General features: G+C 42.5%; 1 protein-coding gene across 1 annotated transcript; it reads left to right on the plus strand.

Annotated features, from left to right (window-relative positions):
* Positions 1-8,019: 8,019 nt before the first annotated feature.
* Positions 8,020-18,833, plus strand: LOC306710031 (homeobox protein Hox-B9a-like). The gene is made up of 2 exons (XM_079178401.1): positions 8,020-8,757; positions 18,124-18,833. The coding sequence occupies exons 1-2, from the start codon at positions 8,148-8,150 to the stop codon at positions 18,357-18,359; spliced, it is 846 nt and encodes a 281-aa protein (XP_079034527.1). The 5' UTR covers positions 8,020-8,147; the 3' UTR covers positions 18,360-18,833.

An 18,833-nucleotide genomic window follows, 5' to 3' on the forward strand; every position in this document is an offset into this window, starting at 1 on the left:
GGGGTTTAGGTCAGGTGACAAACTTGGCCAGTCTAAACTTGGTCATATCAACTATTGTCCAACAATTGTAAAATGGAGTAAAAACCGTCCGACTGTTACAACAAGCTAACTGTTGTGTTGTCTAACACAAGTAGCTAGCTCTGTCGTAAAGGCCTAAATAAGATGAGGTTTTTATCTGTTGGTGATGTGTAGGTCACAATTTGCACGCTGTAATATCTTTTGTAATCTGCTTGTGTATGAAACAAAAGCTGTATCGTCTTAAGACAATAACTGGTGGGCTCCCAGATCACATCATGGCCAATGCATTCCGCCTCTTTTGCTCTCCACACAGACCGTGTTCCTGCTTTCAACCAAAGCTTGCTGGAACATGACTGGTCAATACAACTAGGACAACAAACGGAAACCAGAATGCTTCTGATACAAAAAATCTCCTCCAGTTTCCTATATAGAGATAATCCATGATTTAGCTCACTTGTAGCCTGGAAGAACCAACTCTAATTGTGTCCCTAGAGGTCTATAAGAGGAACAAAGTGTCACCCTGGCCTGTCAGAGGTTCAAGTGAGTAGAATATAATTCTCACCAGAAAACTAAACACTTATAGATTTTTCTACCAATTAAAACAATGAATGGTTATTACATACACACATCAGCACTAAGCTCTTGTTGCTGCTGCTATCTATATGTACAGCTTGTTTTCTGTGTCGTTCTACTGCTTTTTTAACAACTGTGTCCATCTCTAAACTGCATGCAATCATTTTCACCATGTGGAATTATTAATTTGCACTCTCCCTTCTCTCAAATGAACTAAACTGAAACAGATGTGTAAATTGTACTTGTACGTGCGATAACTGGAACTTTTCCCTGAAATACAAAAAATGTCCTTATTGCTTTGATCTCAAAGTCAGAGGTTTGTTGCATGTCAGGAGATTTTGGTGATTCAATATTAATTTAATATTTTTCAGGGAATTTTCACCACTAAATTATGATGATAAGTTTAGGGTCAACTACTAAGTAAATTTAGTTCCAAGACCTTTATTATTTCAGTTTGTATATTGCTCACATGATGCATGATGAATTGTGTTTCTAAAACTAAATAAGCCACTGAAACCTTGAGACCAGCTAATGTTTTCTCAGCACGAGAATAATGGTTGGTTTCTGCACCTCTCTCCACAGAATAAAGCTGTTGTGCACAGCCTGCTGAGTGGCCTCTGCTTAATGGGTCGACTAAGAGACGACAGGCTACACAGCCAACGCACAGAGAGTAAGAGGCGTCAGAGGCTCCCTAACTGGCTCATCCAGCCATGGCTTTGATAAAGTTATCTGATCTACTGTGGTATGTGTGTGTGTGTGTGTGTGTGTGTGTGTGTGTGTGTGTGTGTGTGTGTGTGTGTGTGTGTGTGTGTGTGTGTGTGATCCAATCTCATTTACTAAAGTTCACTTAAACAATTAAGACACTGCTCTTTGCAATATGTTCTTAAAAACAAGCAACAAGAAGGGGATAGACACTCTTGATCCGAGTTACAGAACCATCTACAGTGATGCAAAAAAGGGAAATAGACGGGATTACTGTCACAGTGAGTGTTTACAGTGGGACAGAAATGGTGAAAATGTCCTGAATAAGCATATCCTCCACATACACACCACTTAATATAAACAAAGCATTTCCTTGGATAAAATTCTCAATCAATAATGTCAAGTTATACTGAAGAGCAGATCAAAGTAATCAAAGTTACTTACTGAGATGGATATTACACACACACACACACACATACACACTCATATATATATACAACAAACACTATAAAAGTAACATTAAGTCAGCAAAAGTCTGATTGTTTCCTTGTTTATTTATTCATCTATTTATGACACAATAGTGGGAAATATAGACAATAAATCATACTACCAAGTATTCTGCACATCAGAGGGAATTGGTGCTGAATGCTAATCATATTTAAGTGATGCTGTCATTTAAGGGCACAGGTAAGTTAACTTATTAGGCATACTGGATATTAGAAGCTAAGTTTATATTAAAGGTCAGCTTTCTGTTCTCATGCTGAATAAAGGAAACATATAGTGAAATAAAAGTGCTGTTTACTGTAAAGCAATTACAATTAATATCATGTACCACAACTTAACATATATGAAGCCGATGTCTATAACACCTTATAAAGACACTTATCATTTGTTATACTCTGCTTATAGCACTCTATAATTAAAGTTATTAATATTGATCAAGCTTCATAAAAATAATCTTAACACATTATTAAGTATTTTTATAATGACATATAAGGTCAAATATCACCATTCTTCATAACTACTGGTCCCTGCCATGTTTTTTTTGCAATGGTCATAGTGTATTATAATTCCCATAGTTTATAATGTGATTATTAAACTGAGTCACCATTGTCTGCTTAAAGTAAAGGGACAAAAGTACCATTGGATCTAAAATGTCAGTGAGTGAATAGCAGTTATGAAGTATTAGGATACCTGACTTTATAAAACGCTTTATAATACGTTATCATTATAGTTGTAAAGCAAATATGTACTAGTTCTTGTAACTATAATTATATAGTGCTATTAGCAGATTATAGCACATTATGATTGTGTTTATAATGCGTTAAGGACACTCATAGAAAGTGTTACCACAACGGTATGTGGATCAGCGCTTGTGTGCTTTGAACGCGCGCACACACACACACGTTGCGTTTCCATATTACATGTATTGAGTATAAATAGAGACACAATAACAGAGATGAGGATGATACACACTCTAATTACGGACTTTTGCATGTGTGTGTTTTTTGAGTTTATAGAATGAACATGCAGCAATAACACAACATGATACATAATGAGGTTTGTAATATCTCCATACTTTCATCATTCAACATAACAATGGCAACAAAGCATGATGACAAAGCAGGTGAGCGAGATGATGCACAATGTTTGAGAGGCTTTTCAAAGAGGAGGTGGAGACAATGCACACACACACACACACACACGCACACACACACGCAGTCCACAGCAGCTGGACTGTTCCCTCCCCAGTAAGACGTCTCTCAGGACGTTTCCTTGTCCCAGCTCAGAGCCCGTCCCGCACCGTGATACATGTCTTCTTCCCCCTGCTGCCGAGGACAGTCGGTTAATAACTCTCTGCTGACTTCATTTACAAAAGGCAACTTTACCATCTGAGCTGTAAAGAGGCCGAGGGAGACGCCCGGAGCCTCCTCCAGCTTCTCAGCTGAGAAATATGACGCTGCTACGTGATCTACGAGGCCCAGGCTGTTATTAAAATATATCGCTCTTATCAATCAAACGGGTTATCATGCACAATAATGGCCACTATGTTTACGTATCACTGATGCTTTTCCATCAAAATAAAGAACTTGAATCAGTCCTTATACATCATGTTGTCAAGTGTTACATGTCTATCATCCAGATTCTGTGTTTTTTATTTACCTGGGAAGTGTCAGATATCAGATAACCAATATTAAGCCCTTTTTTACAAGATTCACCATCAGATCATGTTATTTAATATCTCACCTTATATGCAAACATGTCTACATATTATCTACACATATTCTCATAAACGTCAATGTTTTTTAACCATTCAGGTCAAAATATAATGTATAGCCACCAATTGTGTTAAATTCTGGAACAAAACGTGTTCATTCATTCATTTTTACTCCAACTATTTATCCTATTAAAACTAACTTTGGTAACACGACGCCCATATCTATTATACATTATAAAAATGCGTATGTATTCTGCTTATAGCACTGTATACTCATATTTATATGCACTCATAAATATGTATAATACTTTATAACAATAATCATTACACATTATAAAGCATTTTATAATGACTGATAAGGTCAAGTGATAATACTTCATAACTGTTGGTCACTCACTGGCATTTTTTTTGCAAGGATCCTGTTTTGGTATTAGGATAATACGTTATTCTACGTGGAAATTGTCTGCTTTAAGTGAAAAATGTCAACACACAAATTATTACGTTAACTGCGTTATCAGCATTAGTGTCTATAATGCATTATATGCGTCATAGATAAAGCTGGTTTCTTCATTGTGTTATATAAAGCTTTGATTTCATTGGCCAACTGAGAGGACATTGTTTTATTGACCTGACCTCCGTGATATTGTAAAATGTGTTTGAGCCACCTCGGAATCTGCTTTTCTTCTGCCCTGCTGTCTTTGTCTTTGCTCGTCTCCAGCCCTGAAACAGTCGAATGATTTTTGAAAAATGAAACTAAGTCTCGTTATAAATATATCGACCCATCTGCATTTCTTTCCAGTTTTGTCCGCTAGAATGTAATTTCTGAAAACAGCAGTTTAATAAATGATTGTATTTAATCTCATAACACAGTGTTGCTAAAATATTTGGCATTTAAATTGTATTCAAAGAAAGGAACATTGCTTGTCAGCATATTGATACATCCTTCCTAAAGGCAGCGGTCGAGATAAAAGCACCGTAGAGATATTTTTGGTTACAACACATGTTAAACTCTGGCCTGAGTTAATTTTTAAATAGGAGTCAATAACATGTACTACTGTAGGCTATTTAACATGAATAACGGTGTCTGGTTTACAGTTATACCTGTGAGTTAAATATATATTTTAAATGTTCTTATACTGACCCTCTTTCTGACATAGAAAAAAACAATATGAAAGGGGATTGTGTCGTTTTTTAAGACGTACACTGCTATTGTGGAATATTTAAAGAGCATTTTATTTTATTTAACACAAGCTCAATAATCAATGATCAAAAGGCATAAAGCTGAACTCAGATTTCTAGCTGATTACAGACTAAGCCTTCATCCCGTACAACGTTTTCACTTTCAACACGACACTGGTCCCGTGGATGGGCGTAAGCTGTAATTAGAAACATGGGCTATAAATGTATGTCTTCTGAATCCACATCCGTCGGTGGAAATGAAACGCTTTCGCTCCAGGAAAAAAAGAAGAAGAAGCAAATTACCACCTGGACTTCACGTGTCAGTATTTCACATCAACACAGATAATCGCGACCTCGAGTCACCTCTGCCCTGACACGGTTATTTTAAAATCTATTAGAAGGGAAACAAAGACAGAGGATAGTTCAGTTGCGTTTCTCAAGTTTCTTAAACTCTCAGTTCTTTTTATAAGCTGCTTTTATGGTCGTTCAATGACTTGTTCGGTGGGGGGGGGGGGGGGGGGGGGGGGGTTAGAGATGGAGAGGGGAGAGTGCAATTTGCTGTAACTCCTTTTACTGGCGGCTTGTAAACATAAAATGTCCTCAGTCGCATATAATGAAGTTTCAAATTAGCTGAGAGTCTGATGTGGATTTTGCCGAACGCTTTAACTGGTTTAATGTTCATAAGAGAGGCTGGAACCTGCAGCTACTCCACGGTGGGCTGCTCGTTACCAAGACCGCCGTTACATGGCTGATGAAAAAAAAAATATATACATATATATATATATATATATCTATATATCTATGTATATATCTATGTATATGTATATATATATATGTATATATCTATGTATATATCTATATATCTATGTATATATCTATGTATATGTATATATACATGTATATATCTATGTATATGTATATATCTATGTATATGTATATATATATATATATGTCGAAATTGGCAGTGGAGCTTGAAATACGTGGCCAATGTTGAGCGCATCAATAATCATAACGTTACGCATATGCACGCATTCTTCAACGTTATAAACGCGTGTGGATGTGGACACTCCTGTCACAGCGCAACGTGTAGAAAATGAAGGTTTGCAGATAATGTGTTCAAGCATTTTATTTATTTTTTATCTTTTTTTAGCGCCTGTGTCTTCAATTAACACGCCGTCTGGTTGGAAGCCCCGGCCTGCAGGGCGGAGGCCTGCTCTGAAAAATTAAAATTCCCACAGCCTGCGGTCTGAAGAGAGGCCATTTTGACTGCAAAAACATCCCGAGCATCTGCGACTGGAAAACAAAGTCGGTTTAGTAAAAAAAACAGAAAAACTGCTTTAGATGATTAGGATACTGAAAAAAACCTAAATGCTTGACGATGTCAGCTGAAATGATGCTCCTTCACCAAAATGCAAAATGCATGTAACTGTTATGACTTATTTATTCATTCTGTGTTGGCTAAAGTTCATTCAAACTTTTCATCCTGGTCCTTTACTGGGTCGCTGTCATCCAACGGAAGCTGTCCAGATGAGCTGGCAGCGGGTCCTTTAAGACGGAAGGGCAGAGGAATGTGGTGCATTCAAGCTCAAAGGCCAAAGCTGGGCGCCAGAGTCGCGACTGATCTCTAAAAGGGCTCTTGGTTTTTTTGTTTTTTTGTTGCCGCTCCCGAAACGAAAGCGCCAAAAAAACCAGTCTGTCTCCGGTCCAACTCATCATTCCTCCTCGGCAGATCTGAAAGCTGCTGCACAGCCTCTACACCTCCGTCCTCGTAAATAACCGCGTTAGCCCCCATAAGCAACGCGCACTTCATATTTAATCGTCGTAAATAACGGTGTTAGCCCGTGTACGCGACGCGGAGATTCGGATTTATAGCCTAGTGAACCAGCAGCCTGCCGTCCCCCCGAAGAGCGCCGAGACTCCACGTCTGTGATAATTATAAAGAAATATAAAGACTTACAATCCCGGTGACTTTGATAAAGGTCAGCAGGGAGTCAGAAGTCTGGACTCACAGTCTGCCGCCGCTCTCCGGTCTCCTCATTAAAAAAAAAAGCCCAGAGACGGATTTCATCCCTCAGAACTGCTGAGAGCGTATCATCGGTACAGCTCCATCGCGGACCGGCAGAGCCCGGTCACCTACAAACACAGACAAACCCCCAGTCCACCCGCTCCTCCGCCGAGCTCTGTCCCCCGAGCTGTGTTTACTCTCCAGCAGCCTGACCGCTGAGTGAGAAGCGCCCGAGCCGGGTGGAGAGAGAGGCTGCATTCGCGTTTACACGACCACCACAGGCCATATATCAGCCCTGTAAAAATACAAAAAAACCAAAAGCAGCCGCCCTGATGTAGGATTTTATTATGGTATTAAACGGACTCCCCCTAAAAAAAAGTAGTTGAAGTAGTTTGCGCTGTAAAGACAAGGGGCATAACCGCGCGCAGGGCCCGAATTTAATGGCGCTCGTTAACAAAAATGACTGTTAATCTGCCAATAAAACAGTGTCGGGCGGCCCCGGCAGCTCGCAGCGAAACCTTCCAAGTATACTCACAGAGCGGCTAAATGATTAAACACACCTAGGTGTGATTTTTTTTTCTCGTCTCGGGCAGAACATATCTGCGCCTTTAAGTGTAGGACTCTCGGCGCTTACACGCTAATGGCGCTTTAAATGCACACTTGCTAATGTTGAGATTGATTGGAGCGATTGCTCGCGTGCGCAATTCGGGCAGTAGTGGACGACGCGCGCCCGGCAATGCGCCCTCGTGCACCGGAATGCACGCGCATCTGTTTTGATTAGGTTGGAAAATAAATAAATAAATGCATAAAAAATAATGGCGCCACTTATTTGTCAGCCATTGTCTCGCGCTCTGCATCTCTGCATGCTTTCCAGACGAAGCAGAATTGAACGGTTTGATATAGTTCTGACATTGTCAGCAGCCGTAGATACGGACGAGATATACGGACGAACTGCTCATTTTGCATATTGCATATAAACAAGACCATTTATTTAGAGGGGGGGGGGGGGGGGGTGCAATCTATTAGATAGAGAGAGAGAGAGAGAAAGAAAGTGAGAGGGAGAGAGGGAGAGAAAGGGGGGCCCCGCGTGCAGGGTTGATTTACGCTCCATTGACGCTTTATCAGGCTCGAAGAAAAAGTCCGGCCAATCAGTTTGCTCCTCGCGAACAGACCCAACGAACCCCCGCGCGCGGTGCGAGGCTGTAGGCTGTGGCACTTTGTTTCGCTATAGTGAGCAAGTTGTTTGGAAGGAAAGGGGGCTAGTGGAGGAGAGCGAGAGAGAGAGAGAGAGAGAGAGAGAGAGAGAGAGAGAGAGAGGGGGAGGAGGGGGGGGGGCGAGCCAGCAAAGGACAGAAGAGAGAAAGAGAGAGGGGAACAGAAAAATCTCGTAATGTCTCTCTTCTTGTTCTCTGTTTAGTGAAACTCGCGGCGTTTCCCAGATAATGTCCGAGAATGTCCATTTCTGGGACTTTGAGCAACTATTACGTGGACTCCATCATAAGTCACGAGAGCGATGAACTCTCCAGCCCGGCTCGCTTCCCCGGCGTGCAATACTCCGGCTCGAGCTCTGCCGCGGCCGCGGGCGGGAGGCAGCCCGGCGGCGCGGCGCACGCGGAGCATCCCCATCCCGACTCATACCCGTCGTGCAGCTTCCAGCCAAAGCCCCCGGTCTTCTCGTCGTCCTGGAGCCCGTTCAGTCCGCACCACGGCGCCAGCGGCCTGCCCGCTGTCTACCACCCGTACATCCCGGCCCAGCACGTGCCCGCCGCGGACACACGGTACCTACGCTCGTGGCTGGACTGCGCGCCTCGCAGCTCCGAGTCCATACCGGGGCACAGCCAGACGGGTCAGGTCAAACTGGAGCCACAGCTCGGTCACCTCGGCGGGGAGATCGCGCCTAAAATAGGCGGACTGCACCAGCACGAGACCACCACGTACATCTTGGAGTCGGCGTCCACGGCGGCGCGCGAGCTGAGCCACCCGGCTGCCATCCCGAGAGCAGGGTTCGACGAGAATAAGGACATTTGCGAAGGGAGCGAGGACAAAGACGGCCCGGATCAGAGTAAGTTATTAAAGCAGGAAATAGCGCGCGAGAGAAGGAGAGAGAGCCGAGGGAGAGAGAGATTGTAAATGCTTTTAATGCCGCCATAAAACAAGAACAAAGAGCTGGAGAGCCAAAGTGCCCCATCCTTCTGCTCTCTAAGTTTACTGTTATTCAGCCCATATCATCCCCGTGCAACCAGCCGGATTAATGTAAATATATACGCATACAAATATGTATTTTTTTTGTGGCACATACTTTCAATGTGCATAAATAACATGAACAACTTGCGATGTAATTAAAACCAAACAAAATTGCATAGTAGGAACAACGCCTAACACTGGCTTTTGAGAAAATCCAAACTTTGTATTGTATTGCATTACTGTCTTTATGCTTATGCTTTCATGTGACCGTTTGAAAATAACTGAAAGTACTCAGGATGGTGAGCTTGTTGAATTACCTGGAAGAGGTCCAATCAAACATGTGTATCCTTACAGCTTCACATGCATGAGCTAAACGTGTGTATTTGTAATACAGATGCTTGTGTAAACAAGTTGAACAGGGTGCTTCTGAAGTGACAACAACATTAAAGCGGTAATAGAATTATATAAACCACTTTTAAACAGAGGATGCTAAAAAAAGACTCAGTCAGATTTATTCTTTAATTTAGTTCCAATCTGCTGCTCTTCTTCCTCAAACCCATTCGTCTGACAATAATTAGACAATGTTGCAGTCTTTGGGTGAGCTCTACATTTGTTTACGTCAGTCATTGCTCGGGGCATGCGCACTGCTGTCCTGTTTGAAAAGTGGTTGGTGTTTTTTAGAATCGTCTTTTCTTCTTTTTATTGCAGGTGGATTGTATAGGTCGGAGGTCTCTCTTAGTCTCTCATTGTGAAGTGTTTTTTTTTTCTCCACACAAGTGCGCGCGTGCACATGGGCTCGTGTGTGCGCTCCATTCCGTTTTTTAAAGCTCATCTTCTTGGTCTGACATGATCAGTGAACGAGCCCGACTGATCGGCAGTCCAAACTGTTAAGCAAAGCAGTCAGACATGCCTCCTGCTCTTTACTGACCCAGAGTCGGTCCGCGTGGAGACATGAGCCGCAGACCACTGCACTGGACAGGTCGGATTATATTTTATAGGTTAAAGTCAGTTGTTGTATTATCTATATGCCACCTTTCATTTGACATTCATTCTGCAAATCAAGTTGCCATAAAGACACGCGCGCGCTCGTGGACTTATATTTTTATATTACTGTTTAAAATGTCCCTATATGTAGCGTCACTCCTCTGTAGCACCGAGCTGTAAACACAACGATACGGATAACCCATCTTATTGTCATCAGCTGCAAATATCATCATAAAAAAGCAGTCCGGCCGTCCATCATTGACACAAGCGGAAGAGCCGGCGACATTAGTTCTAAATAGAGCGGAGGCCTCATCACTCAGTCAGAAGCGCACGGGGGTTGGGGGGGGGGGGGGGGGGGGGGGGGGGGAATCAGCACCGCTCCACACCTGCATTCGGGGCCAGTCAGGATGCGTATCACGGCTCAGCGGCTTCTGGTGGTGTTTCAGTCTAGTTGAGGGAAAAGATGAAATTCACTTTTTTTCCATGTTTTCATTTGCAAAATACAATCGCTTAAAATATTTTGCGAGTTGGTATCTGAACATTGAGATGTGTTTAACAAATTAGCTCTTTATAGTTTGGATGAAATTATAGTTTTTGTTGCATTTTCCAAGTCCACATATGGCTTATAGAAATGCACGCATTGGAAGCTTCTTTTGAATATTTACTTCAATTAAAAAAATTATTCCAAATACTCCACAACTATTCTTGATACTATTGGCTGCCGGTCACATGCGAGCTGCTGTTTTATTCATCTGCTCGCTCTGCAATAATAATGATAATAATAATATTTTACCTGTCATGGAATCGCAATCATCTTGATATAAAGCCGTGGAGGGTTTGGCCCCGTACAACACGGGGTTTGTTCTGTTTCTCTATCAGCACTCGTCCCGCGCTACAACAACAACATTTAATCCATCATGCGCCGGCGGGGCTGGCTCCCTGTGAAGATGCGTTCCAAAAGCTTCTTGACTTATTTTGGGTGGGACAGGGGAAAACGCTGCCTGGAAAGATTTTTTTTTTCATATTCATATTTTTTTTAAGCGAGGCTGGATGTGAACGGGCTCTGTTTCCCCTCCTCTAATCCCGCTGGATAAATCTAGTTTGATCCATGAGTCTGAGCGCGTGACAGTGTGCGCTGGTGTGCATGAGGGAGGAGAAGGGAGGCCTCCACCCTCGCAATGGCCTTTTTTCACAAATACTACCACACACACACACACACACACACACACACACACACACACACACACACACACACACACTCAGCCACTTTATTATAGCATCTGAGCATGCTATCCATCAGCGCAGGGAGCTGGTTAGGGGCTGGATGGAGCCCAGCAGCCTCCAGTCTGAATTATTAGACTTTCCACCAGTAACACTGTGTGCGTCCCAGTCTGGCTCGCTTGGTATAATGAAGGCTGGTCTGTAATGGATTCGAGTGTTCAAATAGGCAGCACTCAATTAGAGAAAGTTTCTCCTTGCCAGCGGCCTTTCTTGTTGTTTATCTTTTTGTTTTTATGTTGGTGTGCAGTGTGGCAGTGCGGCAGGTAGTGGGAGCTGCACTCACCAGCGAGTCCATTGTTCACATGGCAGCCATTTTAAACACTGTTGGTGAAAGCTGGGTTCCTCAATGCAAGCTAAACACATTCATACTTTAGCTTTACGTATAAACTGAATGATTACTATAGCGAAAAGAGGAAAAAAGCTTGCGTTTTAAAAGGCTCCTTTGTTAGCGCAGCCTCGGGCCAGTAAGCTGCTGACACAAACACAGTCTTTGCACTTCTCTTCTGTGCAAATGTGATTTGCCACTTTCTAGGAAATTTAGTCCGAAGCATCAACACATATGCTTGCCGGTCTGATTTGTGTCGAGATGGGTTACTTGGTGCAATGGTAGAATACCAGCAGCTTTTGGCTCTTTTGGTATGACAAGTTTTGTCACAACTCCAAATGTGTATCTGCTAGCATAGCTTAACTTTTGTGGCTGTTTTGTTTGTGGTTTAAAGAATAGTTTGACATTTTGGGCTGAGTTGGATGAGAAGATGGATGTCTGTACAGTAAATATGAAGCTCAACACCAGCATACCGTAGCTTAGCACATGGACTGTATACAGGAAACAACTTACAAAAAAGTCTAACTATTCCTTTAGGGCATGCTAAAATAACCCGCTAGGGTTTATTTGAGGCTTTGGTCTTGGCTTTGCTTTGATAGTGTGTAGAGTAAAATATTCTAAATCTTCCCCTTCACAAAAATAAGTGCAAAGTCACCGTGATGTCACTAATATCTGTTTGTGAATGCATGGCAATTGTAATTCATATTGTTAACAGACACATAGAGCAATGTAGGACAAATAAAACTGTAACTTTTGGTGTTCTGAACATATGGGATTTTATCATTGTTGGCCGGGTCGTGTATGTTGGCACAGCACATATTATGAACTCCAATAAGTGGCCAGACAATGTAGTACTCAACAGGGGCCAAATTCCTCTGAGTGCTTTGACTTTACATCATGGCAGAATTCTTGGAAGTCCTTGCCGTTATTGATGTTGAAGGAACATTGGACAGACAGTTGGAGTTTCAGAAGCTCTACAGCCACTTACTTTGGTACCTCTTGTGTGTTGCCACGAAGGGGAAACTTTCAAACAGAAAATAAGAAATGTAATGTAGAGCAAACATTTGAGGACACTGTGAAGGCTGAATTCTTAGATCCCCAACTTGTAAAAACGGGTTTAATATGTGCAAGTGTTTACCTGGCCTCTTTGACTCCAGCTGTACCTGGGAAACTTTTTCGGTAAAGGGATCTGAGGAGTGATTAGTGTCTGCATCTTGGCACAGAGCTGCAGGACACATTTCCCTCCCCGGGTATTCCAAACGTCTGCCGTGTGAAGGCGGAATCCGACCTCCTCAAAACATCTTATCCAGTCAAAGCTGGCATCCAGCTACAGATTCCCTTTGTATTACTGGTGCTGGGCGGCCATCCAGAATAAACTACAAGATTACACTTCAGTCTTTGTGCTGCTGCTGCTGCCGGGCAGTGCGAGGAAAGTTATTACCCCCGAAGTTTATTAAGTTATAACGCCGGGTGAACAACCCCATTAATTGGCGTGTTGCTGTTGGTTGGCTGGGCGAGATGGGGGTGTAAGGGGGGGGGGGATAAAATACGACTTGTGGAAATGTAATAACGTGCCTTTGGGATATATGAGAGGTCAATTTCTGGAACTATTAGGGTGAAATTGCTAAGGGAGGGAGAAAGAGAGGGAGACGGGACGTGATATTAGTCTTCTAGCCGATTCGGTCACTGTTTCCGCACGAGCAGCATTCATCATGGTGGATGCACACACACACATACACACTGGCCTACAATTGAACACATCGTGCCGCGGGGGGCCACAGCTTTACGGGATTATCAATCTTTTCGTCCATGTGCTCGTCCAAGTGATATCCAAGCCAACACATTGCTTCTGGATGTAGCCTATAAGAGGAACCTTCAAGTTTGGACTATCCACACTAACCCCCACCCCCTTACCCATATTCCTTCTTTATATCCGTCATCGTCCTTACTGTCCCACAGCTTGGAGAAAAAAGACTATACCGTCCACCGACACCCCAACTCACCACCCTTCCTCCACCCCACAACCAGTTTGTCATCCTGGTTGACAGCCACGGTCGCAGCGCAGCTCCGAGGGTAATGGATGGTCCTGGAGGTGATTATACACCCGGGGAATGCAAAGCACCCACTTTACAGTGTGACAAAAGCACCGCAGCCCCCGACCCCTCCACCCTCCTCTCACCTCTTTTACCAGGCATTATTTTGCCCTGAGATGAAATCGATCCTCTACATGCTGGCTGTGTTGGAGGGAATTGATTCCAGAGGGTATTAAGGACATATTTACTGATGATGGCCGCTAACTAACTTGGCTGGTGGGAATATATATCCTGTCAGATCCACATAGGGACAGAGGCTGGGTGATGGCGTGTACATCACTGGCAGCCATTTTGGCTTTGCAGTCTTGTTTCGAACCCAATGTCCTGCAGAAAATAATTGATGAAAAGTCAAGTCCCGGTTGGTCGATGCATTACTAAAATATCATAGTGTTAGCTAAGAATGACGAAATGTCTTTATTCAACATGTACTACAACGGTTTGCATGATACCTTAGCAAAACGTATTTTCTTGTTTTTCGAGCATTTCCTGAGAATGTCTAGCAACACCAGCGACCAGTATGTATGCACAAGCCCCACAGTGTTTATGCAACAAAAGTACTTAGTTAGGTTTAGGAAAAGCTCACTGTTTGGGTTTAAATGAGTAGGGAGGTGGCATTACGTATGGAAGTTATGTAACAAATAAGTCAACGTATCCTCATACAGCGGTTTGTATGACATCTTCAAAGTTACGCCTCATTTTTCGTGCGTTTTTCTAAGAAAGTCAAATATTTGTGGACTTCACTTAGGGAACGAACAGCAGTCTCCTGGCGATTGCTGTTTGTTGGACCCATCCCCCCGCGGCATCTTTATACTTCCTCATTCATGAGTACGTGGATAACATACGAAATAATTTGGTGGAATATCTATGAATTAGGGTACATTATTTTTCATAAGTATAGCTATGAATACTGGACAAAGAAGTCGACCACTCTGACCTCTGCCCTATGGATTCTTTATATTAAGCCACGTGTCCTGGCTCAAGATTATGTGTATTACATAGTTGATCACAGCTGTTTTACACAAATTGTTTTGTGTTACCTTTCGTATAACAGCCTGCTTTATTGCTACGATAAATATGAAAACAAATGTCCAGAGATATATGAGATTGTGTTGGTTCAAATTTGGTCGACATATAGCTCATTTATCAGTTGATTAGATTTTGGTGATGAATCAGATCTGGGATTTCCACTATTAACAAGCTGTTTTGGTTGTTTTAATATGTTCACAATCTCAAACCAACCTGGAAGAAAGATGATAGACAGACATGAACTGTTCAGAAATTATGCTTTGAAGAAGAACTGGTCAAGATTGACATCTTAAATAATGTATTATATATTAAGTGTAAAGACTTTAATTTCCATGCCCAACTTTGCCTTGTATTGATTCAAAGTGTCACATCTTTTGTGTGTCTTTGGCATGAGGAAATCATGAAGGCCCCAGCAGGACAAGCATCCTCACAACCAGTAAATAGAATTGTGCTGCTTTTTCACAAACTGCCATGACAGTGTTGACCAAGTCAAAAGTATGACTTGGTCAACACATTTATGAGTTTTTCCAAATTATTACAAATAAGTTCAAACTTTTACGTTTTATGGAAAAAATATTTTTTGTTTAGGATTAATACTTTTCACTTGTTTTCTTAACATTATGACTTTGTTTCATTTCATTTAGACTTATATTGTCAATTTCTTAAAGTCTACATTTTTACATTAGTGTCCCATAATTTTACCTAATAGGTATTTTTATTTTTCCATATTCCTAACTTTTCATTCCCTTTTTCTTTTTTGCGTGTATATGTTGGCATATGTCAGCCATTTAAATGGGGAGGTTTCGTATCAGACATAAAGCCAACTTTGCTCATGGTGCCACATAAAACAGCTCTGTGTTCACATCTGGGAGTTAAAAGAATCATTGTTACTAATTTCATATGCAGTTATGTGAATTGTATTGGCGTCATAGCAAAGTTCTGTCACGGGATAAAAAATATCACCAGTGGAATTGACAGGCGAAGCCTCCACCCAACATAAGTTAGGAAAACGAGCGGCTCCTAAGGGAGGGAGACGCATGATTTTTAATCTCCTCGCTTCGCGTCATAAGGCATTGAAGCTCCGGCTTTTCCTCGTGACTTTTGTGAGTGATAAGATCATCCCTTCTGCCATCTCTGGCCAGGGAACTGAGGCTGCATTTTGGGAGAGAAAATCCCCTTTATAACCCCTTGCCCTGCAGACCTGGTGTGCTCCTGGCTGAAAGGATAAATCTCTTGGTTTTTTCCAGTTTGACAGCAACAATGAGAAGCTTTTAAGGTCCTGATGTTGCCCTCACTGATTTAGATGGAAGCTTATATTCCCAAATTCAGCCTGATGGCCAGACAGCATGTGTGCTGTGTTTCATTCAGCGTGACTTAAGGAAACGTTCGTGTAAGGCAAACAAGCCTAAACCAAGCTTTTTCACCAAAAAATCCAGAGTGGAATCCCCTCTCCGAGACAAAATTCGGGTTGCCAGACTTGAGAAGACTAGAACTGAGACGATACAATTATAAAAGGCACTGACAAAATGCAATGAAGAAACTCAGTGTGGCCTTGCTTTTGTAACACATTACATTATATTCTTAGTTGCTCAGATGAAAACTTAAGACATAGCTGTACTCTTATTATAAGAAGGCAGACACTTTACGCGTTACCTGTTGGCATCGAGCTTCTCTTTTGCTTTTTTCAGACTCAAGCAAGTGGAAAACTTTGGCATGGCTGCTGCTTGGCTGCTGTGATTGAGTGGAGGAGAAGAGCATTGGCCTAACCACAGGGAATGATTGCTCATGGTTAAAAGTTTTATTTAGAAGATGTAAAACTGGAAATGAATCAGAACCAGCCCTCACAATGTTCCTGGATGTGTGTTGATAGTTGTTTCAAAATATACAAACAGTTATAAAGGGAGGGAGAGGGTCCGACAGAGCTTTTCTTTTGTCATGGTGGAGTTGCCTTGAGACTGTCTCCAAGCTGCTTCATAGCTGAGATGCCTGGATGCTTTGCAGAAGGGAAGAGCAGATAGCGTTCAGCCCTAAACCAGACCCATGCGTCCCAAACAAGAAGAGTTCTCTGCTAATTACATCGGTCTGAAAGCCATAAAGAAGGGTGGGGTGGTCGGGAAGGGGGGGGGGGGGGGGGGTGGAGGAGTCAGGGTGGCCTGGCAAACATGAAAGGCAGAGACAGAGATGGGGGAACAAATCAAAGCAATAATTCATAACTTTCTTTCTGTCGAAATTCAAATTTAGGAGCCTCTGCGTTTATGCATTGCAACATTGTTATTCACATCTCAAACACACGATCCAACAATCTCAGTGTGTAGTTCTGATGTGGCAAAAAGTAATCAATCCTTTATTTTATCACCTTTAATTCCGCCGGTGTTGACAACGTCGCAGAGAATAAAAAAATCTGCTTTTTAATAGTTAATTTATGGAGTTCGTTATGAGAAAAAAGGTTGTTCGTGTCCAAACAGGTTCAGTACGGTCTATTGTGTGACAACCGAATGTTTGCAAGCTTAATGAAAGGCAAAGGATGCACACAGGAGATATTTCCCTCAAATCCCATCAGGGGCCATAAATCTCCCGCCGTTTATTAATTTAGGAGCAATCAGAAGTGACGCAGTGACTGTGTGCTGAGCTACAATACGAACATCATTCTCACGCAAAAAAACAAAATTAAAAAAACAGTACAGTATTAATCCTGTAAAACATATTTCCTGATGTCTTTTTGTTTGTTTGCTGTCATCACACGGGGGGAATTACGCCTCCCGTTTTTTAGTTACAAAATGTTGAACAGCCGAACGCGCGCACAATGTTGCCTCCTGTTATCGTGGGTTATCGTTATTAGAGTGTCTGATATTCATCCGCTGAAGGTCACCTTCGAACAGCAGCCGTCAGAAACAAGTCAGAAATCTCCCTTATATGTAATTAACTGCGACAGTGAACAAAGCAGCTACCTCATTGGCTGATCAGCCAATAGGCCTACATTTTTAATGCGTTTCAGCTTAAACTTTGAATGAAGGTGGTGACGTTTTGAAAGGTGTCAACCGGATCTAAAGCTGTAATCAAGCAAAACAAATAAAAATGAAAATATAAAATGAAAATGAAAGTATTGTTGTTTTGATACTTTTTCCCCTTTACTTTATAAAGATATAATATAGTATTATGATATATATTTGTTTTGTTCATATTTCTGCATCCGGCTTTCCCCCTCGCGCATGCAAGCTGAACATTGGATTTAGCGGGCCGTCTGTCTTCCGCGTGGTGTCAAATAAAACAGCTGTGTGTCCACTTGTGTAAAATCTGCGCCCCTGTTGACTCCATAAACCGAGTTTACGAACCAGAGAAACAATTGCAGCGGCAGGCGTTTTCGAGCGGAGCTTTTACGCACAGGGTTCTGTAACTCTTACGCACGGAGAGATGTTGGTTTAATCATTTAACGATTGTTTACCTTTGCTGCTTTAATGTTCTGAACCCCTCCAAACACAGGTCTGGAGACAGTCCCACTAACCGATTTCCCTTTCTTCCTCTTGTCTTCCTCCAGCCGACCCGTCGGCCAACTGGCTGCATGCGCGCTCCTCCAGGAAGAAGCGGTGCCCCTACACCAAATACCAGACGCTCGAGCTGGAGAAGGAGTTCCTGTTCAACATGTACCTCACGCGGGACCGGCGGCATGAGGTGGCACGCGCGCTCAACCTGACAGAGCGGCAGGTGAAGATCTGGTTCCAGAACCGGAGGATGAAGATGAAGAAACAGAGCAAGGACCAACCCAAGGACTAGACAGTGGGAAAATCACTCGGGCGCGCACATTCAGAGGCACACGCACGCCATGTATCCATCATGAAGTATTTCTTATGTCTATAACCCAGAATGGCCTTCCCAATAACTGTAAACACACACACACAAACCTGCTATTTCCAATTTGTTTTAACCTTCAGGCGCAACCACGTGAGCTTCAGCCCCATCACACCGATCGATTCAACTGACCGATGGCTTCCTTGATCGGCAGCAGACGCCGCAACGTTAACACTGAGGTCTTAAGGACGCTACGTCTGATGTTAGAAGGAGGCAGCGTTTTGAACTTTGGAATCATTTGAGTTGGCAGTCGTGGAGTATGATGGGTGAAAAAACAAACTCACTGACCAACAGCGACTCTTCCCAGTTTGCTTGAGGAACTGACAGCTCTTGTTCGTTCTTCAGTTGTATAATCTTTAATTTAGGGCTTTGATGTTTGGCTACGTTATGAAGGGGATG

The sequence above is a fragment of the Pholis gunnellus genome (assembly GCF_910591455.1).
Source record: "Pholis gunnellus genome assembly, chromosome: 17".
Taxonomy (NCBI): Eukaryota; Metazoa; Chordata; class Actinopteri; order Perciformes; family Pholidae; genus Pholis; species Pholis gunnellus.